The sequence below is a fragment of the Balaenoptera ricei genome, chromosome 20 (genome assembly GCF_028023285.1).
Source record: "Balaenoptera ricei isolate mBalRic1 chromosome 20, mBalRic1.hap2, whole genome shotgun sequence".
Classification (NCBI taxonomy): domain Eukaryota; kingdom Metazoa; phylum Chordata; class Mammalia; order Artiodactyla; family Balaenopteridae; genus Balaenoptera; species Balaenoptera ricei.
This window is the reverse complement of record NC_082658.1, coordinates 9,520,526-9,543,422: the sequence shown is the minus strand read 5'-3', so window position 1 is coordinate 9,543,422 and position 22,897 is coordinate 9,520,526. Positions and strand designations below refer to the sequence as shown.

Here is a 22,897-nt window from a genome sequence, read left to right as displayed (position 1 = left end):
CTTTTTCTTCATTCTTTTCTTCATTTCATTTCTTCAAATGGTGGGTCCTTCTGTAGGGGACAAGGACCAGGGCTCTCCTGGGGACTCTGCCCAGCCTGCGTCTTCTGGTCACGACCTTGATGACAAAGGAGTTGAGACTCCAGGTTAAGCCAGCACACCTCCCAGCCACACCCTCCCAAGGCCTCCAGGAATTTTATTGGTGGCAAGTGCATCAGTGCCCTGGGCAGGAGGAGGGGCGTGAGGCTTAGTCACAGCATGAAATAAAGTGGGGGCACTGAATCACCCGGAGGCCAAGTACTGGCCCCTGGTCTGTATACCCCCTGTTATAGGAGGGGAAACTGAGGCTCAGAGAGCCGACATGGCTTGCCCATGAGCCTGGCCTCTGGGACAGACTTGGGAGGGAGGGGCACAGAGGTAAGACAAGGGGAGTGCCAAGGACTCCTGGACAAAGCTCACCAAAGAGGCTGGCCAGGTGTTAGTGAATTGGTCGACCGAACCCACACTGGGGTCCTAGCTCCGGCTGAGACCCCCTGTCTCAGCCAGGGAGGTTTGATTTGCTCAGTCAATAACAAAACGTATGCTGAGACTGGAAGAGCACCAGCTTTCTTCAATGGCCAAAGAATGGAGAAGCGGGGACCTAGTTCACAAATCAACTCAACCCAATTCAGGTGGAGACACCAAATACATAGGAGGGTTGGAGTAAAAGGGAGGGGTTTGGAATGAGTGGGAGGAATATTCATGAGTTATCCAAGAACAGGGGTGTGGTTTGGACCTGGAACTGATGCAACTCTCCTTTTCAGTCCTTGTAGGAGCTTTTCGGTTTGTCATCATGGTGATCGCCAGCTGTCCTGGTGCTGGTGGGTGTGTCATTTAGCTAATGTATGGAGCGTGTAATAAGGCTCTAGATCTATTGGAAGTCAAATCCTCCGCCATCTTGAGTCTAGTTGGTTCTAATTGGTTCTTGTTTTTTTTCTGTTTGCTGCTTCCTCCTGAAACTTAGATAAGAGTAATTGGTTTCTATTCGAGGGAGGGGCAGGGGTGTGATTCTGGGGAGACAGCTTTGGTACCAGAGGGGCGGGGAGGAGGACCAGGAGACAGAAGTGTCCTAGGAACCAAGGGAGGTGAGAAGTTCGGAGGCAGAGGTGACCGCTGCCAAAGGCCAGGCAGGGGGAGCGCACAGAGGCCTGCGGTGCCCAGGGTTGGACAGCACAAAGGCCCTGGTCACTTTACAAGTCAGTGAAGTAATAGCCTTGGAGAGGGGACCCCAGGAGTTCCGGCCCCTGCCTCCGCTCACCAGCTGGAGAGACTCACGGGGTTTCCATGGAGGGCAGAAGCCCCTGGCCCACCCTGGTGCCCGGGAGGCCTCACCCTCCTCAGACCAATAGGGAGCATTGGAGAGAGCCCCACCCAGAGGCAGTGGACTCCACGGCAAGCTGGCTAGAGCATGGTCAGGGTCAGATAAAGCCGCCAACATGCTCCATGGGCACTTGGCACACGGTGGGCCCTAAGTAAGCTTTTGCAAGTCATGCATAAGCAATATGGCCCTTTCTTTGCCCTGGTGGTGTTAGCGAACGCAAGTTCGTGTGCCCAACACACTGTGAAGCCAAACAAACCAAAATGTTGGAGTTTGGAGCAGAGAAAGTTTTATTGTGGGGCCATGCAAGGAGAACGGGGCGGGGCGCTCATGCCCCCCAAAATTCAGAACTCCTCAAAGGCTTTCAGCAAAGCATTTTTATAGGCCAGCTGAGGGAGGGGAGTCGCAGGGTATGTGATCAATTCTCTGATTGGTTGGTGTCACAGAGGTTAACATTATCAATCTTTAGGCACCAGAAGGCCCCTGGGCTACGAGCTCATGATCCTCAAGAGTTAATTTCTTCCATTTGGTGGTGGTTTTTAGCATCTGAAAAATTCAGGAAATATGCCTGAGATACTGTCATCTGGGTAATTCAGAGAGGAGCTACAGCAGAAGATATGGAGGAGGGGTCTGTCCTGGGAAAGCCCCATAGGGTCCTGCTTGGTTCCAATGGCAGCCCTGCCCTACCAAACCACCACAGGCTCTGCCAAGCCAGGGCCCCCATTGGTCCACATAGGCCATCAGCAGTTCACTCCTCCCCCACATCCAGCACCCACTTCCTACCTGATCTGCTTGGTCCATCTCAGTTTCCAAGAAAAGATGGCTATGATGGAGATAAGGCAGCCAGCCAGCACGAAGGTGGGTCCCTGGGGCAGCTCTCCTGTGAAGGAGGCGGGGGGCAGCTGGGCTGGACTTCCGTTGGGCCGGGCCAGGGTAGGCATGGCCGCGTCAGGACACCCTTCCCTGCTCTTGGCACCTCCCACTGACCTACTCAGAAGCGCCAGCTGCCCCTCTGGAAACCAAGGGGCCATCTCACCTGGGGGCACCAGTGTGAAGGGAGTGTGCTGGACGCTGACGTCGTTTTCAGCCTGGCACCGGAACCAGTCCGACGTCTGGTTCAGTGGGAAGGAGAAGTTGGCTGGCTGCCCAGGGTTCCGAGTCTGCTGCATGTGGATGTGCCCGCTCCTCCTGACCAGTCTGTAGGTGACGGGTGGGCTGCCCGAGGATGCCTGGCAGAACACCTCTACCCTGAGGCCTGACCCCCTGTCCAACAGGGTGAAGTCAGCTTGCAGCTGGGACACCGGCTCTGGCAGGGCGGGAGAGGGCGGGAGCACAGGTGTGGCTGGGAGACTTCAATGCCCTCTCCCTAGCCAGTTCCCTCAGTACACATGCCTAATGAGCCTCGTGGCCTAACTGATTGATTGCTCCTCCAGGCAGCCTTCTGGATTTCTCCCTCCGCCTCGTGTCTGAGCTTCCACCCTACTTGCGGTGTATACCATACAATTTCATACATGTGTTTGGTTTTATTTTCATGTGGTATATTCTGGGTTGCCAGACTTAGCAGCTAAAAATACAGGACACCCAGTTAATTTTGAATTCAGATGAACAATGAATAAAATGTAGGCAGTTTCTTAAAGATGAGACAGTCCAAAGAGGAAGAAGGAAACCAACGTTTATCAAGCACCTTAAGAAAATGCTGGTTTGGCAATTCCTCAAAAAATTAAAGAACTACCATATGACCCAGCAATTCCACTCCTAGATGTATACCAAAAGAATTGAAAACAGGGACGCTAACAGATACTTGTACACACGTGTTCACAGCAGCACTATTCACAACAGCCAAAAGGCGGAAACAGCCCAGATGTCCATCAATGGATGATGGATAAACAAAATGTGGTCCATCCATATGACGGAAGAGTATTCATCCATAAAAAGGAATGAAGCACTGACACCTGTTACAACATGGATGGACCTTAAAAACATTATGCTGAATGAAATATGTCAGACACAAAAGGCTACATATTGTATGATTCTATTCATGTGAAATACCCAGAATTTTTTAAATACCCAGAGAATTCCCTGGCGGTCCAGTGCTTAGGACTCTGCGCTTTCACTGCAGGGGGCACGGGTTCGATCCCTGGTCGGGGAACTAAGATCCCACATGCTTTGCAGTGTGGCAAAATAATAAAAAATAAAAAATAAAAAATCCCCAGAGACAGAAAGCAGATTGGTAGTTAGTAGGGGCTGGGAGAGGGGCAACGAGGAGGGACTGCTTGATGCATATTGGGATTCCTTTTGGGAAATGTGAATGGACCAAATGCTACTGAATTATCACTTTAAAATGGTTACCTTTGTGTTATGTGAACTTCACCTCAATTTTTTAAAGAAAAGAAAAAAGAAACTGCTGCGGGAAAGGTCTACCTCTTGGGTTTAGACTCTTCCTGCTCAGAACATTACTATAGAGATAAATTGAAATCAGGACGTGAGTAGGAAGCACAGAGAAGTTTGGAACACAGGGTGGGAGAACTGACACTGGCTTCAACTTCTAGAGTCAACAGTTTTGTCCCCTGCGGCAGGGGCCAGGCGCTCTGTCAGTCCTGCATATCACCGCATCCCTGGCCAGAAAGTTACTATCTGTTGGCGGAACGAAGCAGTTGCTCTCAGGTTGCACGCTGAAGCATGGCATCCCTTCCTTGCAGGGATCTCCTTATGTGATAAAGGGGCGAACCTTGAGTCCTGTGGCCCCGGTGTTCCTTGAGGACACCCTGGAGCTGGCGATTTCCTCCCAGGATGGGGACAAGTAAAGTACAGAGTGGGCCAGGCAGCCAATGAGCTGGCCCAGCGTTCAGGCCTGATACTGGACAGTGGCCTGGAGGCATCTAGGGCCTCTCCACCTTCCGAGGTCAGAGATCAGAGGTTTCCTCATCCAGACCTGCTCTAGGTACCTTCGCCATAAGCATCTCTGCCATACGCATCTTTGCCGCAGGCATTTCCACTGCCAACATTTTCACTGCAAAACTAATTGGCCTTCCAATGCGGAAGTCCCGAAACTGATACCTCTCTTAAGGAAGGAAGAAATTTTAGTAAACAAGAAAAAGTGGGGGCTTTCCTGGTGGCGCAATGGTTAAGAACCTGCCTGCCAATGCAAGGGACACGGGTTCGAGCCCTGATCAGGGAAGATCCCACGTGCCGCGGAGCAACTGAGCCCACGTGCCACAACTTCTGAGCCTGTGCTCTAGAGCCTGTGAGCCACAACTACTGAGCCTGCGTGCCACAACTACTGAAGCCCGCGTGCCTAGAGCCCGTGCTCCGCGACAAGAGAAGCCACGGCAATGAGAAGCCCGCGCACCGCAATGAAGAGTAGCCCCCGCTCGCTGCAACTAGAGAAAGGCTGCATGCAGCAGCGAGGGCCCAACGCAGCCAAAAATAAATAAATATAAATAAATTTAAAGAAAAGAAAAAGTGTGATGCTGAACGAGAAGATGAATCAACAGGCAAAAAAAAAGGGATAAAATCCTATGAACAAAAGACTTGGAAGACAAGTGATTTAGATACAACCCACAAAATAAAATCAGTTATTTGTGCAGTATTGCCATGAATCTACACACATTTAAATATATTAACATATTTTCTATTTCATAATAAAGTCTTTCATTTTTCAATTCATTTTTCATGTTTCCTTATGTCCTTTTAAATGTCCCTCTTTTGTTTATTTTTTTATATTCATACGGCGAAATTGCCTTCTGGCCAATTAGTTAATTAGTTATGTGGTGACAATGCCTATGGCAAAGATGCCGTGGGCTGCAGGTGTGGTGGCCAGGCTTCTGCTCCCAGACAGGTCAACATCTGGTTCAAAGGGGCAATCGGAAAGCAGGGGGCAGGTGGGTATGACCCAGACCACAAGAGATGTTACAGTGGAGGGATCCTAAACTTGGAGAGGTTGGACGGAAGTAGAGAAACAGGCCACTTAGGAAAGGCAGGACTTCAGAAGAACCGGGAGACCAGATGCTCACAGCACCCAGAGGACTCTCCTCCCTGGACCCAGGACCAAAACCCACTCTGCAGCCACTCCCAGCAGGCATTCATCCATCCAAACCGCCTCTCTGCTTGGGAGTAATTTTTCTGTTTTGTAGGCAGATCCTGGAGTCGATTTCGATGTAGAAAACATCTGTAAGATCTTCCTATTGGTCTGATCTTGCCCACACCAAATTCTCCAAGACAGCGATCGCGATTAAACAAAGATGCCTTCTGAATGGGGCCTTGGGAGAGAAGTCTGAATGATTCGTGGTGGGCACTTACCTGCCTTTTCAAGGAGAGTGTGTAGGGGGGGGATGCTTGGGCCGGGGGCGGGGTAGAGAGAAGGGTGTATGAAATCTAAATATCATATACCTCATTCCTCATCCTTGCCCTGCCAGGCACATTGGCTCTGGAAATGCTGCGATCAGAAAACTGCCCACTGAGCAGAGAACTGGAAGAAACTAGAATATGATGTTCTTCAGAGACATTTCCTAGGAATCCTAAAGTTTCTGACTGCTAAGCATATTTCCTTCTCAACCAGGGGTGATTTTGCCTCCAGGGGACCATTGTGTCCAGAGACATTTTTGGTTGTCACCAATGGGGGGTGAGGTGCTCCTGGCATCTAGTTGGGAAGAGGCCAGGGAAGTCACTAAACATCGTACAATGCACAGGGCAGCCCCCATAACAGAATTATCCAGCCCCAATGGCAGTAGTGTCAAGGCTGAGAAACTGGTCTAGACAACTAGCAGCGGCTTTGCAGAATCAGGATTCTCTCCTTGCCCACGGCTGCTCAGACACCGCAAATCTTTTCTCATCGGCACCTCTTTCCAAACTTCATGAGAACCCCATTTTTTCATACTATTTTTTTTCAAACACTCCTTCATGCAAAATCTTTGAAGTTAAGTAAAGCTCTATCTAGAGTTTAATCTACTCTCCAGGGCACCAGTTTGCAAACTGCTACCAACAATTTCGTCAACGTGACTCTGGGGCCCAACGGTCAACGGCTCTTGGGGCCAGAATCTTCCTCCACAGGGAAATGCGGGTCCAGGCTTAAGGGTGATGACACTTTTGCTCCCTTCATTGTGGGGAAATGACCTTGACTTAACAAAAATGGAAAGAAAAAGCTGGCCCACCTTCATTTCCATTTCGATGGCCATTAATAGAAGCCTGATTTACATAAGTTCACAGACAGGAGCCACTTTCTTTTTTAGTGCCCTACAGGGTAGAGCATTCGCTTTTTATTCTAACAAGACTTGTGTGGGTCTTTCCTTTTGATTATTTAGTTTATGCATCTAGCCCACCCATAACGAGTGGTCTATCATTTAATTACAAAAGCATCATCTGTGTCTGAACATTTGAACGATAGGATGGCACACTCAGAATTTGATGAAGTGACAAGGACACCCTGGGGACCGGAAGCTGAGCCAGGCCAGGGCTGGGGTGATCGAATGGCTGTGCAGAGCCTCCCACTGTTGCTAAAGAAAGAGCGAGCGGCTTAGGGCTGTGCCCAGGCCGGGGCAGTGGGCTGCCGCCCAGCTGGGCTCGGAGACCCTTCAGGATCGCCCCTACCTCTCCCTAGCTTGTTTCTGTGATAACCCAGAAGCTTGGAGATTGGAGTCCCAACCCTGGAGGTCCAATTCATTAGACCTGAGCTCAGGCCCAGGGATCTGATGAGGGTTGAACAAGCAGCCCATCTGTTGAGAGTTGAATTTTGTCCTCCAAAAAAGAAGATGTATTCAAGCCTTAACCCCAGGTACTTGTGAATGGGACCTTATTTGGAAATGGGGTCCTCACAGATGGACTTCAGTAACCCATGCTGGATTAGGGTGGGCCCTGAAGAGAAGAGACAAAGACACACACACACACAGGCCATGTAAAGACAGAGGCAGAGTTTGGAGTGATGCTGTCACAAGCCAGGGAACGCCAAGGATTACCACAGCCCCCAGGAGCGAGGCTTCAGATGAAGCCTCCAGAACCAGGGGAGAATCAATTTCTGTGTGGTACTTCGTTAGAGCAGCCCCAGGAAACTAGCACAGCCCCTTACAAGTGAAGCCGGTTTCAGGAGTGGGGGGGAGGGGACAGTTATCAAGATTCCTTTGTACGCACTCTGAATCTGTCCTTCAACCGGCCGCGCCCCAGCCCCCCACCCCGAACATTGCCTTCTTTCATGGCAGCCCCACGGGAGACCCCAGGTCCCCAGGTCACCCTCATCTTCCTGCCCCACCCTTTCTAGGGCTCTGAAAGTCTCCCTTTACGTCCCACCTCCCCCTGCGCCCTCTGGAAGGCTGGTAGGCTCAGTTGGCACCAAATCCCGTAACCCTCAAGCTTTCCTCTCACATCTCACCTTCTACACCTAATGGAAACCAGCCTCCCCTCCCCCGGGCAGTGCCTACACCAGTGGTATCTCAGGTGGCGGGGGATCCTCACAGCCTTCCCAACACTGGCCTGGGATGGCGAGGGCGGGCATCCTCTTGCTATTTCTGGACCACTCTCCCTCCTCCCTCCCTAAACAGCAGCCTTGAACCTCATGTCTTCAGACACTGCACCCTGCCCCTCTGGGTTACAATTACCTAGAAATGCCCACCATCCCTTGAAGATTCTTGTGCCTGGTTCCTGCTACACTCAATACTGCACTTGCCATGATTCTTGGGGATTTCAAAATACACAGACAGAAACGTTCCAAAATCTTGGCTCTTAACTCCCAATATCTCAGGCCCAACCTCTTGTTCCCATCAGTAGTAATCAGTTGTAAGGCTGCCCTTGACTTCGCCAGTCCCCCAGTTGCTCAGACCAAAAACCCCCAAGTCGTCCGTCTTCCACAGCTGTGTCTTTCCCATCCCATCCCATCCCATCCATCAGCAAAGGCCTTCAGAATATATCTTGACCACCTTGCCAGGCCTCCTGGCTATCACCCAGTCTCTCCTCTGGATCCCGGGAACAGTCTAAAGCCTCTCTGGGATTCTACCCTTCATCCCCATCTCATCTCTTCTCAACACAGCAGCCAAAATGACCCCAGGAAGAGAATCAGGTCAAGCCTTCTGCTGCAACCCCTCCCATTGCTATGCCCACAGGGCGCCCCCTACTCAACACTGCCCCCCCCCACCTCATCCAACACTCCCCTGCCCCTGCTTCCTGTGCTCTGGCCATGCTGGGGCCTCAAGCAGCACCTGGCACCAAACAGATGCTCAACCAGTAATTATTGAATGACTGGATGAATGAATGAATGATTTGTCAGTCGGTTCCTTAGGAGTTTAGTTAGCAAGACTTGCTGGGCAAGAGTCTGAGCAGAAGTCAGGGGCCGGAGGCGGGTGGACCGGCCCTGCCCAGGTACTTGCTGGAGACCCAGAGGCCAGGGCCCAGGGCTGTTCTCCTTTTAGCGGAAACACCATGATGTGTTTGTTTTTAAAGCAAATGAGGAAATGATAGTTCAGCCCGCGCCGCACTCAAGTGAGACCCACCCTTAAGTGGAATAGAGGCGGCTGCAGCTGCAGCCCTGAGACCAGGGAAGGTACAGGTCCAGATGAGGCCAGAGGAAGGGCAGCCGCCCTTGCAGAGATGTGGAGAGGAGGAGGTGACGGACCCCCTTGACTTTAAGGGTCACGGGGCCAGAAATGGGGGCAGGAGAAGGAAGGGGAGTGGAAAGGTGGAGGTGGCAAAGCTGAGAGGAGGAGGGATGGCCACCAGGGCCCCTCTCACTGGCTCGGTACACCAGGCGGCTGGTGGAGAGAGGGGCCCTGACACCTTCCTGTTGCCTCTGAGAGTCAGGCAGTTTCCCCTTTGCTGGACCTCGGGGAGGGGGGAGCCCGGACTCCCTCATTCTCTCACTCGCCCTCCTCCTGGGCCAAGGCACCCCACCAGAATAACCCCAGCCTGCCCTGGGGTCAAACCCACCCCGAGGGGCTTCTGCTACAGATCAGGCACTCAGGTAGAGTGATTGGGGTACACCTGCCAGGGGACACGCCCTCTGCCCACCTCCGCTGGTAATATCCCCCCCCCCACACACAGCCCAAGGGGAAGCCAAGCACTTTCCTTGCCCCGCGTTCTGTCTGTTGTCCCGCCCACTCCCACCTCCTGCAGAGCCTTCTCTCCTCCAACCCTCCAGGGCCCTGCAAGGTTGAGGCTGGGGTCCAGAACCGTCCAGTGGTCTAGCAGCAGACGCCACCCACCAGCAACAGCCTTCCCCCGGCCGGCCAAGGCCTCTACCGTGGGTGGGGCCTCTGACTCCAGGGTCCCCATCTGGGGGTACTCCGCCCTCCAGCATGCTGGGAAACTCACCTTTCTCCTGCTTCGCGGAGCTGCTGGTGGCTGTAAGAGAGGGGAGGGCGGTTAGGAGAGCCCAGGGTGGAGGGGAGGCCAGAGCCCACCCAGAGAGCCTCGTCCTGAGCCCAGAAGGAGGCCCAGGACTCCACAAGCACCTTCACTCACAGAAGCTCTTTGGAGCCCAGAGCATTTCGTATCATCAGCCCATTCTGCAGATGAGTAAAGAGTGGGCCCAGAATGGTGAAGCAATAATTAAGGGGCTGGTCTGAGACTCAAGCCTAAACCTTCCCCTCTCTGTCCTGTGCTTCCAGAGGTGTCTGGGCCTTTGGGTCCCACCTCTCCTGTGCTCCCTAGGCCCCTGGACCCTGAGCCTTCCCCCTCAAGGCCCTGGCAGTGGCCCCCTCCCACGATGTCCCTGGGCAGCTCACCTAGCGCGGCCAAGCAGAGCAGCGGCAGGACTCTCATGCCTCTGCCGCGTGGGGCCCTCAGCCAGGCGAGCAAGAGCTTCCGCGAGCAAGAGCTTCCTCGAGCGAGGCCACCTCCACTCCATAGCCTCTGGGTGCTCCCTGGGTGGGTGCGTGCCTGCAGCAGGGAGATAACCTGGATGCCACAGCGCCCCAGGGCTGGGCCCGGGACGGGACTCTCCCCACACGCCCAGGGAATTAGGAGGGGCCTGGAGCCACACCAGGGCTCACAGTCGCTGCCGCTGCCGAGCTGTAGGACCCCAGGGTAGAAGCTGTCCATGTCCTCACCCTGGAGTATGTTATGGTAGCCAGCAGGGGGTAATTAAGCTTGCTAACCCGCGGATTTTGAGACGAGAGGATCATCCCAGATTATCGAGGTGGGCCTGATGTAATCATGAGGGTCCTTCTGAAGAACTGGTGGGTTGGACCCCTCAGGGCTGGGAGCTCAGGGCAGAGAGAAGAGAGGGGGCAGGTAAGGTGGGACTAGGACCCATCCAATCCTACAAAGGCTTTTTTTTTTTTTTAAATGAATGAAGTGACTTTATTGAAACACTCCCTGTTTATACACTGACACAGCTGCATGCGTTTTTCTCCTGCTATCACGGAACGTGGAGCTTTGATTTGCACACAGGTGCCTTCCTCAGGGAAGATGTCCCACCCCAAGGGAACAATTTGCTTCCTGTGCGGGCTCTTCTCTCCTACAGAGCCTCACAGGTCAGTGGCACTCACACCCCAGGAACGGGCACCTGACCCAAGGAAGGCCAGTTACAGCCCTGCCCTGGGGCCCCTAGGCCCGGCTCAGGGGCACCCAATGAGGCCTGGGCGTGTTGGGAAGCTGGTCTGGTGGGATGACCCTGCCCAAGCCTGGGCACAGTGTCCTGGAGCTCCCCGGAGGACTAAGCTTTGTCTGTCACCTCGGTGGTCCCTTCTCCTCAGTGGGCAAGAATCAGCATCTGTCCCTCGCCACCCAGAGTCCTGACTCGTACCCCTGGGGATGTGCTCTGGGGACCCACCTACCTCTCTGCATTTGGGCAAAAGCTAATCTTCTCTTAGTTTTCCTGGCGAAATTCCCTTCCAGAAAGTCTGTTCTCACTCTGCCGGGAGGGGTGCGTGGAAGGAATCGACGACTGAAGGCAGTCAGACGGGTCCCCGCAGCTGCGGGCAATCTGTTGCCTGAAGTCCCAGAAGCTCGAGGTTTTTCCTCTACGTTGTGCTCAGGGCTTCTGATTCGAGCTGAGGCAACTCATGAGAAGCCTCCCCCTTTTATCGGTGTGTCTGGGGAGCCAGAGTCAGAGCAGAGAACGGTGGGTGGACTCGAGGGACAGTTCCCCCAGGCCTTGGTGGGACCGGGGGCATCTTTCCTGCCTCACCCCGGCTACCCCTCTCCAGCCATCACCTGTGTGCCCCATCAGACGAGGGATGTTTCTCTGGGCTGTTCTGCGCCTCTTCTCCACAGGCTGCAGGTGTGACAGCACTGAGTAGGTTGCCCCAGGTGAGCCCAGGTCACCTAGGTGGAGCGAAGTCAGGGTGTCCTCAAAGCTCTCCTGTCACCCACTAGACTGACATTTCGTGATTTCTGCCCACCGAGGGCCAGTCTCCTCTATGATAAATGGCCTTACCAGCACCTCCTTGTGTCACTTTCCTGGGAGGGTCCCCTGGGTGGGAATCTGTGCTGGGCTGCCTTGGTCAGAGTAGCTGGGAGCCCTCTCAGGGCTGGGTGGGGAGAGTCCGGGACCCCTCCACCCCAAGGTGGAGGCACTGGGGCTCCTGCCCTCCCGCACCTGCACTGGGCTCTTGCACCTGGAGAGCCCCTGGCTTCACTTACTGCAATAACCCCAGGGGCCTCTCCCTGCCCACGTGTGTCTTCTTTGCTACTGGTAGAGGCTCAACGTTACCCGACCCCGGGGCTCTCCAAGCCCAGCCATAGGTGTGCTGGTTCCGCCTTCACTCTGGTTGTCCTCGTGGGCCCCACAGCCCAGTCTAGAGCCCTCAGAGTCCCAGTTTCCGCAGCTCAGGGCCGCCCAGCCCGTCTCTACACCTTGGCTCAGGCCGTTCCTCTGCCTTCCTCTCCTGCCTGAGTCCTCCCTCCCCCAAGGCCCCGCTAGTCGCCCATTCCACGAAACCCTCCTGCTGACTGTGATGGCTCCCCCCTGAGCCCCAGGTTGCCTCGCTGGGTGGGCACGGTCACAGGGCCATCAGGGCCCCTTCCCATCTCTCCCACTTTGCTCCTTTAGGCCAATGACCATGTTGTAATAGGGCCTCAACTGCTCTCCCAGGAAGGACACTATGTAAGTAACTGCTCATTCAGTTCTCACAACCACGCAGAGGAGGGTGGTGTCATCCCCAGGTTTTGGTCAAGCAAACTGAGGCCCCGAGTTTGAGTTCCTCAAGGTCCCAAAGCTCGTGCCCCTCACACCCGGTGATGCACTTGGCGGGTTCTCTGAAGGCACGTGAAGGTGATGAGAAGGACCTGGATGCCTCAGCGCTGCAGGTTCTCCCGCTTCGCACCCAACAGCATCACCCCCGGGGGCTCATTAAACCACAGCGCTGGGCTCCACCCTTAGAGGAGGTGGGGTGGGGCCTGAGAACTGGCTTTTCTAACAAGTTCCCAGGTGATGTTGGTGCTGCTGGTCGGGGACCACACGTTGACCTTAAGCTGCTAATTAACAACCTGTGTCACTTTCTTTGGGGCCAGGCTGGTGCCCTCCCCAAGCTGAGCACGTAGCTCCCCGTGTCTCCCGCAGCCTCATCACCAGCCCCAGAACAGGGCCCGGCACTTGTTGACAGGCGGATGGGTCATGTGATGCTGGGTGAGTGACAGAGAGGGACAGCGACAGGAGGAGCTGAGCCAGCCAAGACTCCAGTGACCACGTGAAGCCCCTGGACTGAGGGCGCCGGGCCAGAGCTGCCCAGATGCCATGTCCAGGCTGGGAATCCAGCCAGACGCTGGCCTCCTGCTGCTGGAAGTAGAGCCTTGTCAAGCACGTCCTGGGGTTTCTCCTGATCTTCCCTCCTGACGGCTCTTTAGGCCAGCAATCCTCAACCCTGGCTGCCGGTGAGAGTCACCTGGGAGCTTTAGAAAGTCCCGATGCCTGGCTGCTGGCTGCACCTGGATCAATCGCGTCAGAATCGCTGGCACAGGGCCAGCATCTGACGGGGCTTCTCAGGAGTTCTCCGAGGCTGAGCACCACAGATTGAGAACCTCTGCAGCCTCGGCACCGGAGGCTTGGGAATCTTGGACGCAGCCCTGCCTTCTTGGGCAGCGGGCTCCGCTACCTCCCGGGGCCCACACTCGGCGTGTCTCATGATGCAGGGCAGATCTGAGCTCTGCCCCCTGCTGACTCATAACGTCTGTGGGTCTCCATGGTCTCACACGTGAAGGAGGAACTACAGGAGGTTGTGTAGGGTGCCTGCAGTCAGAGCACAGTTAAGCCCCCACTGTTTGCTCTCACTGCGGTCAGGCCTTCCCCTTCCCGCAGGTGGAGATCTCTGAACTTTTATAATGGTACTACCCAGGATAAACAATTCCTGAGCACTGCCAATGGATGTGTATTTATAAACTGCATTCATGGGTTACTATACTAACATATTATGCATGTTATAAAACATTCAACAAAAATAGAAACTTTTAAGGATTGAGATAAAAATATAAATACAAGTTCCCATATTTTCTTCTTGATGCCCCTAGGTGTATGCATCCCACCTTGGGGCACCCTGCTGGAGGGCCCACTGAGAGAGGCGGTGGTCACCAGGGGTCACGAGCGTGGGGCGAGGGGGCAGGAAGTGGGGAGCTGCACACGGGGCCCTGGGGAAGCTCCGGGCGGTGGTGGGGGTCGGTGCTACAGCTCCGAACCGCTGGGGAAGCGGCATCTACGGGCGGGGACCGGGACACCGCGCAACCCGGCGGGATCCTCAAGGGAGGGTTCCGGCCGGGGGGGCCTGGGTCCCGGGGAGCCCGGGCATGGGAATCCGGGGCACAAGGATCTCGGGCGCGAACCTCGGGAGTGAGGGGACTCAGGCCCCAGAGAGTCGCCGGAGCCCGGCTCCGGCAGCAGCCGCGACAGGTCATCCACCAGGTGCCACTTCTCCTGCACTTGCTGGGGCGGAAGCGGGGAGCGAGCGGCCGGTTTACGAGCGGCGCCTCCTCTCACCAGCGGCCGCGGGAGAAGCGGCCGACCTCGCAGTAGCAGCTCCGAGGCCCCGCCCCACCAGAGTTTCCCCTTCCCCGCCCCCGCTACGGCCCCGTCCCACCAATCTCCCGCCCTATCCCTAGACCCCGCCCCGCCGGGCCATAGACCGCGCCCCTCCAGATCCCGCCCCAGCCCAAGGCCACGCCCCATCAGGTCCCGCCCCAGCCTGGCCAGAGACCACGCCCCCACCAGAGTTTCACCTCCTACCTCAGCCCAAGCCCACACTCCCATCCATTAAACCGGGTCCCCAAGCCTAAAGCCACACTCCCGTTGCCTGGCTCCCGGCCGGAGGCACCGGTTCTCTCCCTCCACCTTCCCCGCTTTTATCCGCGGCCTGAGGCCACACTCCCGACAGGGTCTTGCCCGCAGTCCGTGACCCCTCCCCAGTCCGGCGGACACTCACCCACACCAGTTGCTTCCGGAGCCCCCAGATGGCCCTCGCGCTGGCCTGGGACTGGGAGACGCACACGGTCAGGACAAGGCTTTGGATAGACGGGGATGCAAGGTCAGTCAGCCCCCTACTTCCTCCTTCCCCACCCCAGTCTCTTAAAAACCACCTCCCGGGGTCTTCTCTCTTCCAGGTTCCTAGACACCGCTTTCTGTCTCCTCTCCTTCCTCCCACTGGTCGCTCAGCCCCTCTCCTCTAAATGGCAGTAAGAATAACAACCGCGGCAGGCTCACAGCGTGTCTGCACCAGGCAACGTGCTTCCCCAGTGGTCACTTAAAGTGCCCGCTTTACAGGTGAGGGCCTGAGGGGGCTGCCCAGGGGCACAGGGCAACCCCCAGGCCACCTGCCCTTGGGACCCTGGCTTCCTGCGACCTTGGGCTCTCCTTGTCTGGCCCCCAGATCCCATGAGACTGGCTGGGGGTGCCCCCTCCCTCGGCCCCTGCTGCCCTGAAAGGCACCTGAGCAGGATGAGGAGGGGGAAGCTGAAGGCGTGGGAGCCCAGGTAGTGCAGGATGCGCTGGCTAGGGGGTGGGAGCCGGAGGGCCACCAGCTCTGGGACCACCTGCCAGGGGGCTGAGTAGTTGGTGAAGAGGCCACAGTCCCAGGAGGAGCGGACGCTGGGGAGAGACCGCCAGAGGAGGGCCGGTGTCAGTGCTCGGGTGAGGAGCTGCCGGCCCGGCAGCCTCAGCCCCTCTGCTCCCCTCACCTGCTGACCACATAGCCCAGGGGTGCAGCGGCCAGGAGCAGGCCCAGGATGAGCACCAGCTGGAAGAAGAAGATGGAGCTGGAGGCGCGGAATGGCCGAGGGGACGCCCTGGAGTTCCTCAGCAGGGTGTACTAGGGAGCGAGCAAGGACACAGGGGGCGGTCAGCGCAGTGTGCAGATGGGAGGTGCCCGGCGGGGCAGCAGCAGGAGGTGAGGGCTGCTCTGCTGTTGGCGCTCGAGGTGCCCACACAGGTGCGGCCCTGCTCCCTCCCAGGCCCTGAGCCCTCACCTTCTTGATGTAGAAGGTGAGGAAGATGAAGATGCTGTTGAGCAGGGGCAGCAGGGGGCAGTAGAAGAGGCCCATCCAGGTGACCGTCTGTCCCTCCACGATGTCCAGCACGTTCTTGGGCAGCAGGAACTCCTCCCGGTCCAGCCAGGCCCAGAACCGGCCCGAGAACCGCTCCACCAGCAGCCTGGGGGAGGGGAGTGTCCAGGTACCCACCACCCAGAAGTGTGTGGACCTCGTGGGTCCTGGCTGTGGACCATAACACACTCACACGGAAACATGCATGTAGGACTGCTCACCCCTGGCTGTGGCCACTGGCCACCCCCAGACACGCCCACTCCACCCCCGTAGTGTCCCCACGTGGCTCACCTCCTAGGCAGGCTGACAAGGAAGGTGAAGGCCACCATGAGGAGGAAGTTGAAGATGCTGAGTTTGTACAGCTCCTCCCCCACCGAGTCCTCCCAGCACTGGTCAGAGGGGGCATCTGTCACTACCCTCGGTCCCCAACCGCCCCTCACCCACCCGTTGGGGGACTCTGTGGTCTAGGAGCCTTGCCTGGAGTCTGATGTGATTGCTAAGCTAAAACCCAGGCCTGGAGTAAGATTTGAGCAGACAAAGCCCACAGTCTGGGCTGCTGCTCTGCACAGTGCAGAATGTGATGTGAATGGCGCCCCCTGGAGGTGACTGCTGGGTGGGCAACTCTGCCCACAGCCTCCCACAAAGGTGAGACCCTGAGAAGGACGAGATCAAAGAGGTGGGGCTTTGCAGAGGACAGGAGGAACAGGCCCTGATGGAGTCACCGGCCACCTGGTAGTCACATGCGTTGTAGCCGTAGGACTCACAGCTGGTCTTGTTTCTGCCGATGCACAGCACAGTCTGGCCCAGCGAGAAGCAGAACATTCCCAGGCTGGCCAGCTTCAGCACCACACACCTGGGGGTTAGGGGAGGGGGCGGGGACTGTGTCAGGGGAGGAGCCCAGGTACATGGCACATCTACTCGGGACACAGGTGTGGCTGACATCTGCATGAGCTCAAGTCTCTCGCGGGCCCAGCCCCCTCTAAACCCAGAGCCCAGCCTCCTTCCAAACTGCTCCATCCGTCCTAGAATCTTCGTCTCCCGATGATTCACAGTAGAAAGGTTGTCTTTACATCAGTTTGGGAAACACGGCACAGTCCAGCCATCCTCCCCTCACATCCAGCTTGGAGATTCACAGGCACATACATGCTTTTGTATCATTAACGCAGGTGAGATCTTTCTTCTAAGGACTATTAATGCCCTAGTCCATTTACACTGTCCATATATCACAAACACGTGCATGCATACTCCTGAATAATATGTAACTGGATCACACAGGTAGGGTGGCCTAACCCCAAACGATTGCCTGCACGTTATATCAAAGTGTGGACTTTCTTTCTTTCTTTTTTTTTTACTTTTTGTCCATACTCCGCGGCATGTGGGATCTTAGTGCCCCGACCAGGGATCGAACCCTCGCCCCCTGCATTGGAAGCACGGAGTCTTAACCACTGGATCGCCAGGGAAGTCCCATGAAGTGTGGACTTTCAAGGCTGATGCACGGTTGGAGCCTGGCTGGGAACAGTGGTTCTTGTGTTGAGGAAGGCAGGGATGGGTGGGGGCTTATTTTTATCTTTCATCCTTTTGAGCATTTTGAATTGTGTTTTTTTACCATGTGCACGTGCTATTACCCATTCCAAAAATAAAATTTCAAACCAAACACAATCTACCTCGGAGGGACGCAGAATGGGCTCCGGACAGCTTCTGTGCCAGGGAAGCCCAAGGAAAAGCAGGCCCTGCCAAGTGAGGGGTGGGTGGCAGACGGAAAGAGAACCTGGGCTGGAGCTGGTGTGTGTGTGGGGTCCTGCGGGTGGGTGGGTCCAAGGCAGGACCCGAGTCCTGGGAGAGGAGACAGAACAGAGCCTGGGGGCGGAGGACGGCTTGAGTTTGAACCTGCACCCCAGCATGGGGAGCCTCCCTTGGCCACGGCGCTTGACCCTTTCAGACCTCAGTGTCCTCAGCTATCCAGTGGCAATGAGGATGGTCCTAACTTCACAGGTCACGTGAGGATGTCAAGGTGAGGGGTGTAAACCCTCGGGGCACATGGGAGGGAGCTGTGTTCCTAGGTGGGTGATTGTGGTACCCAACGTCCCCTGGCAAAAACAGTCACTGGCTTGCTTTGGATGGTGGGGACTGGAGAACCTTAGACCGGGGCCCCCCAGACTGTGTGTGGGAGCAGCTGCCTGCCTTCCCTTGCACAGGACCCCTGGTGCCAGGTGATAACCAAGACGGGCGGCAGGACACAGCCCTTCAATGCCCTCCACACTCCGTCCCACCTGTCACCCCCCAGGTGTCACTCACCAGATAAGGGTGAGGTTGACCTCAGTGTTGGGAGGGTAGTTTTCCAGCTGGACCAGGAAAACAAACAGCAGGGGACCCAGAAAGTTGACCAGGGCGATGACCCCAGGGGGCAGGTACTGGAGCAGCAGAAACAGGGACTCCTGTGGGGAGAAGCGGATAAGGGGGTGCCACAGGCTGGAGGGCACCCAGCGGCTCCCCCATCCCCTAAGACCCCCTCAAGTGTAACTCTGGTGCAGGCCCGGAATCTGGAAGCCCACGGATTATTCCCAGTGGCAGCATGGCAGCAGGGGGATATCCACAGGTAGAGCCTGTCTGACTTGGTTATGACCTTGGGCAAATTGCTTTAACCTCTGTGAGCCTCGGTTTCCTCTTCTGCAAAGTGGGACCATCCCGTCTCCTCCCCCAGGTCTGGCCAGGATTAAATAAATGCATGTCAGTCGCCTGGCACCTCCTTGTTGTCCTGCGAGTACTTGGTGGCCCAGAAGATAGCACTGATGGCCCCAACCACCAGGAGCCCGATGAGGATGTTGACCCGCAGGTAGGTGAGCAGGTGGCAGGCCCTCTGAGCCCGGGTCTGATGCTGCACCATCAGCAAGTGACGCCCCTCCTCCAGCTCCACCTGTCATGGGGGCAGGGGCAGGGGCAGAGGCGGGTTAGGGCTGGCCCAGGTGGAAGGCGAGGGGGCTGGCAAACAGCCCCAGGTCGGTGTGCATGGGGAGAAAGGCTGCCAGGCTCTAGGCAAGGTTGGGGTGACGCTGAGGCGGGGACAGACGGGCTGGTTTTATCTAGAGCACCCCCAGAGTACCGTGCAGGTGAGCGCTCACACCCAGACACGGCACAGCCCCCGCCTCCAGCTGGAAAACCGTGTGTGCACACACACACACAGACACGCTCCCACACTCAAGCCACACACTCATACACACAGTCCCACGTGCTCTCACACTCCCATCTCACACTCATGCACATCCTCACACACACCTTGAACTCGTTGCTGATCTCATGCTTCTTGATGGTGGCTGCCTCCTGCCCCTGGATGCAGAAGTCCCAGGAAGAGAAGACCTTGGCGCTGAGAGGCGACCTGTAGTCCTGGCCCAGGAACATCTTCTGTGGCAGCCCCTTCACCATCCTGGAGGGGGCAGGAGGCCAGGGCTCAGCCTTGGCTCGGCTCTGATCTGGGGTGGGAAGCCCCAGGCAGCCCTAGGTGCAGCCTTTGGCCTCGGCCTGGGTGGGGGGCTGGGGACACAGGAGCGGTGGCCCCGCTCCTGAGGTCTGCAGCTGGGGATGCAGAGTTCCGGCCCTGGAACCTCCATTGGCAGGGACTCCTTGCCAGCTTGGGGGTACCACGCCAAGGAGGGGTGATCAGGGAAGACCCCCTGGAAAGGGGTGGAGGCAGGGGCTCTGCTCTCACCGCTGTAGAATCCCACAGAAGCAGAGGAGCAGGCAGGCCAGTGGGCTCAGGAAGTAGGCCAGGCGGATGCTGTATACTGAGCTGCTCTCAGGCCCCGCTCGGTACGCACCATAAAAGAGAAAGGTGTTGTTGAAGGCCTGGGGATGTCAGACGATGACAGCTGAGCCAGGCTGTGTGCTAAGTGTTTTCTTGCTGTTAACACATTAGCTCTCACAGTAACCCCATCAGGTAGGGAATACGAGTATCCCCATTTCACAGAGGCTCAGAAGGGTTAGGCAACTTGCCTAAGGACACACAGCTTGGAAGAAGAGCCAGGACTGGAACACGGGAGCCCGCGCCGTAACCACCCAGTGGCTTCCAGGAATGAGGGTAGGGTGGTGCTTATCCCAGAATCCTGGACACTTTTCCCTTCTTGTCCTTCAAACCCCCACCCCAGCTGGGCTCTGAGGGCCGTGGGCACACGTCCATGGGCCTGGGCTGTGCACAGTGGCCTCAGCCTCTCTCTGACCCCATTGCTGACCCAGCCAGCCTGTCTGTGGAGGACCATCTCCCTAGAAGCCAAAGTGCCCTTGGAGGGGTGAGGGTCCTCTTAGACTGGGGTTCCCTGAAACTAGATCACCATGTCCCCCAGCCTCCCTGGTCCATAGCCAGGACAGACCCACTCACCCTGCTGGTTAAAACATTCCAAAGTAGATTGTTGAACTTGGGAACACCAGTCTGGGGTTGGTGGCCACCAGGACACTGGAGGGCTGTCGAGGAGGGAGAGGGGTCCAATAGGGAAGGGTCCCCAAGGCATAGGTGAGACTCTGCCCCTCCCACTCCATAGCCTCCAATCTCAGGAGGCCTGAGCAGGGTCCTGAGGGCATGTCAGGAGGCCTGTCATGCAAAAGGCGAGATCGAGTAGAGCCTCGGGGCTGGACCCAAGCAGGACTATGCCCAGGGTTTGGACACAGAAGGTTGGGGCTGTCCCAGTGGACCAGGCCCCCCAGGGTTCAGGTGGGCTCGGGGGGCACTGTTCCCTCCGTGGGCCAGGCACTCACTGAAGTTCAGAGCAGGTCCTCTGTCAGGGGGGCGGAGCCAGGTCAGGGGCAGCAGGACGAAGCTGGTGGTCAGAAGTAGGGTCAGCAGGTTAAGCAGCAGCAGGAAGCGAAGAAAGGTGAAGTAGGACTGGATTCCGGTGCCAAAGAGGCCTGCGGGGAACAGCAGGTGGGTCAGGAGGCGCCGAGCCGTGGGCCCAGCTGATAACCTGAGGGCTGTGGGGTGTGGGTGACCAGCCTCACAGGGACCTCAGTTTAATGGCCTGTTCTGGAGGCTGGCCTAGCAGTACCTCTAACAGCCACCAGGGGTGCCATCATCCATAAAGGTTTGAAGGGTGGCTCTGGGGGCAGAGGGGGATGTGTGCGGAAGGCGGGGTGGGTTGGTGGGGGTGGAGGGGAGCAATGGCAAGGGGGATAATGCCCTCCTCTGGTTTCTAAATTAGACACTGAGACTCCAGAGAGGGGAGGCAGGAGGTGGGGATTGGGGTTCAGGTCCTACCTCCGATCTCGTAGAGAGCCCCCTCCCAGAGCCCACAGCCCCGGGCCAGCCGCCGTGCTGCCTCCCCCAGGCGCCGTCGTGCAGTCTGCTGCCTGTGACGCCACTGCTGCCAGCACGAGGTCTTCACCCCTTCGGGCTCCCGCAGCTGCCTGGGATGGGGTGGTGATGGGAGGGGTCCCTGAGTCACCCAGCATGCCCACCTGGCCAGGCAGAGCAGCACCCTGGGCCAGGGAGTCTCCCCATTGCTGGTGATTTCCACCCCCCATCCAACAGGTGCATCCTCTCCCCGCCCCCACTGCTCCTCCTCCGCTGTGTTCGGCAGGGTGCTCAGGCACCCACCGGATGAAGCGCTTGTCCACCATGGCATAGGGCAGCACCCGCACAGGTTCCTGGGAGGAGCACAGCCGCTCCATCTCCTGCTCCCACAGCTCCTCGCCCGTCGGCTCAGGTTCTGGCTCCCCTGGGGCCTGCACCGACCACTGCCTCAGCATCTCTGTGATGGGGTTGAAGTTGGGGTTGTAACGCTCCCCCTCCTGGGAGGGGATGTGGGGTGGCTGTTGAGTGAGTCTCACGGTCTTGGCCCTGGCATGGCCAGTAATGAAGAGAAGGAATCCTGTTGGAGGAGATCTGGCTCAGTCTCCAGCCACATCTCAAAGCAACGTATGGCCTCAGTTTCCCCATCTGTCAAATGGGGAGAAAGGTCCAAAGGGCTCGGAAAGATGGGACGTCACAAACAAAGCCAAGGCCAGGTGTGGCCACAGTTAAGTGCGGTGGGGCCCAAGGCCCGCTCTGCCCCACCGCAACCCGTTACCAGTGGCCGCAGCCCTTCCCCATCGCCCTCCGGCAAGAGACAATTCCATGTGCTGATTCTCCCATCGGGAAGACCTCTCTGCCGCAAACCCCAGCAGTTCCCTGGATTCAGCATCCTGCAACACCTCGAATCTGGACGTGCTGGGACCTCCTCTGTCTTCTACCTGGTGGTCCAGATCCCGGGACTGGGTCCACCCCGGCCCCCCCCATGGAACCCAGATGGGGTAGCGTGGCTACAGCCCGCCCGTGGGAAAGGGAGGAAGGAAGGGACCGCTCTGCCCCTCAGCAGCGGTTCTCACCCCTCCCCCGCCAGGTGCCAGCAGCTCCTCGGCCTCAGTTCTCTCTTCCGCCCCCTCACGATCCCCCCCTCCCCCCACTATGCACCCAGCTCACCTGGGGACTAGGGACCAAGTCCCCGGAGGAGACCGTCCTCCGACTGGCTCCCGCCACTCCCGGCGGGGCTGCGAGAGAGCCGAGGGGAGGGGTCACATGACAGGAACCCCAGCACCCCTAGCCGTCGCCTCTCCGCACTCCTCTCTCCCCCACCTCCGGCAGTTCCTCCGCGCTCCACTGAGGCCCGCACTTCCTGAGGGGGTGCGGGGCGCCGGCGGGCAGCTGAGAGGCGCGGCGCGTGCGCGCTGGGCGGGGGTCGGGCCCTTCCCCTCCCCACGGGGCACCCGCGGCGTCTGGGCGGAAGGTCTGACCCTGCGGGGCTGCGGTCGGCGGGGCGCGGGCCCCGCCCCTTATCCGCCGGTAGCCCCGGCTCCGCTCGGCTCAGAGGGCGCCATAGTGCAATAACTTAGGGGGTGGGTCCGACCACTTGGGGCTGCTCGATTTTCAGAGGCCCTAGGCGTTATTTCTCAACTTCCCGCCTCCAAGTCTTTGGCACTTAAAGCCGAAGCGGCCCAGCGTCTGGCCTATAGGAAGCGCTCAGGAACCGGCTGCACTCATGCCCCGCCCCGGCGACTTGTCTCGGCCCTTTCTCTCTCTTGGGAGCCCCTGGGAGGCCCCGCGGTCCTGTCCTTCCTCCTTCTCCCTCTCCGCCT

At 57.4% G+C, this 22,897-nt stretch overlaps 2 protein-coding genes across 6 annotated transcripts; both read right to left on the bottom strand.

Annotated features, from left to right (window-relative positions):
- Window positions 1-11,202, bottom strand: C20H17orf99 (chromosome 20 C17orf99 homolog). 2 transcript variants are annotated; one of them, XR_009499643.1, is made up of 7 exons: window positions 11,113-11,202; window positions 10,060-10,213; window positions 9,647-9,676; window positions 2,391-2,660; window positions 2,138-2,234; window positions 773-995; window positions 1-115 (listed from the first exon to the last, which is right to left on the bottom strand). XR_009499643.1 is itself a non-coding variant. In XM_059907933.1 (6 exons), exons 2-6 carry the CDS (start codon window positions 10,094-10,096, stop codon window positions 1,894-1,896), a joined length of 441 nt encoding a protein of 146 aa, XP_059763916.1. In that variant the 5' UTR covers window positions 10,097-10,213; window positions 11,113-11,202; the 3' UTR covers window positions 1,632-1,893. The 2 variants fall into 2 exon arrangements, 1 of the variants encoding a protein (XP_059763916.1); XM_059907933.1 differs by lacking the exons at window positions 1-115; window positions 773-995 and adding an exon at window positions 1,632-1,900.
- TMC8 (transmembrane channel like 8) lies at window positions 11,163-22,703 on the bottom strand. 4 transcript variants are annotated; one of them, XM_059907931.1, is made up of 17 exons: window positions 22,245-22,703; window positions 21,381-21,534; window positions 21,042-21,190; window positions 20,546-20,695; window positions 20,172-20,254; window positions 19,506-19,642; window positions 19,076-19,223; window positions 18,546-18,716; window positions 18,098-18,237; window positions 16,532-16,655; window positions 16,094-16,191; window positions 15,728-15,911; window positions 15,440-15,570; window positions 15,192-15,350; window positions 14,689-14,767; window positions 14,093-14,192; window positions 11,163-11,370 (listed from the first exon to the last, which is right to left on the bottom strand). In XM_059907931.1, exons 2-17 carry the CDS (start codon window positions 21,530-21,532, stop codon window positions 11,339-11,341), a joined length of 2,037 nt encoding a protein of 678 aa, XP_059763914.1. In that variant the 5' UTR covers window positions 21,533-21,534; window positions 22,245-22,703; the 3' UTR covers window positions 11,163-11,338. The 4 variants fall into 4 exon arrangements, with proteins under 4 accessions (XP_059763914.1, XP_059763915.1, XP_059763913.1 ...); XM_059907932.1 differs by lacking the exon at window positions 11,163-11,370 and adding an exon at window positions 13,280-13,505; XM_059907930.1 differs by lacking the exon at window positions 11,163-11,370 and having other exon boundaries at window positions 13,673-14,192; window positions 15,440-15,498.
- Between the last annotated feature and the right edge of the window lie 194 nt (window positions 22,704-22,897).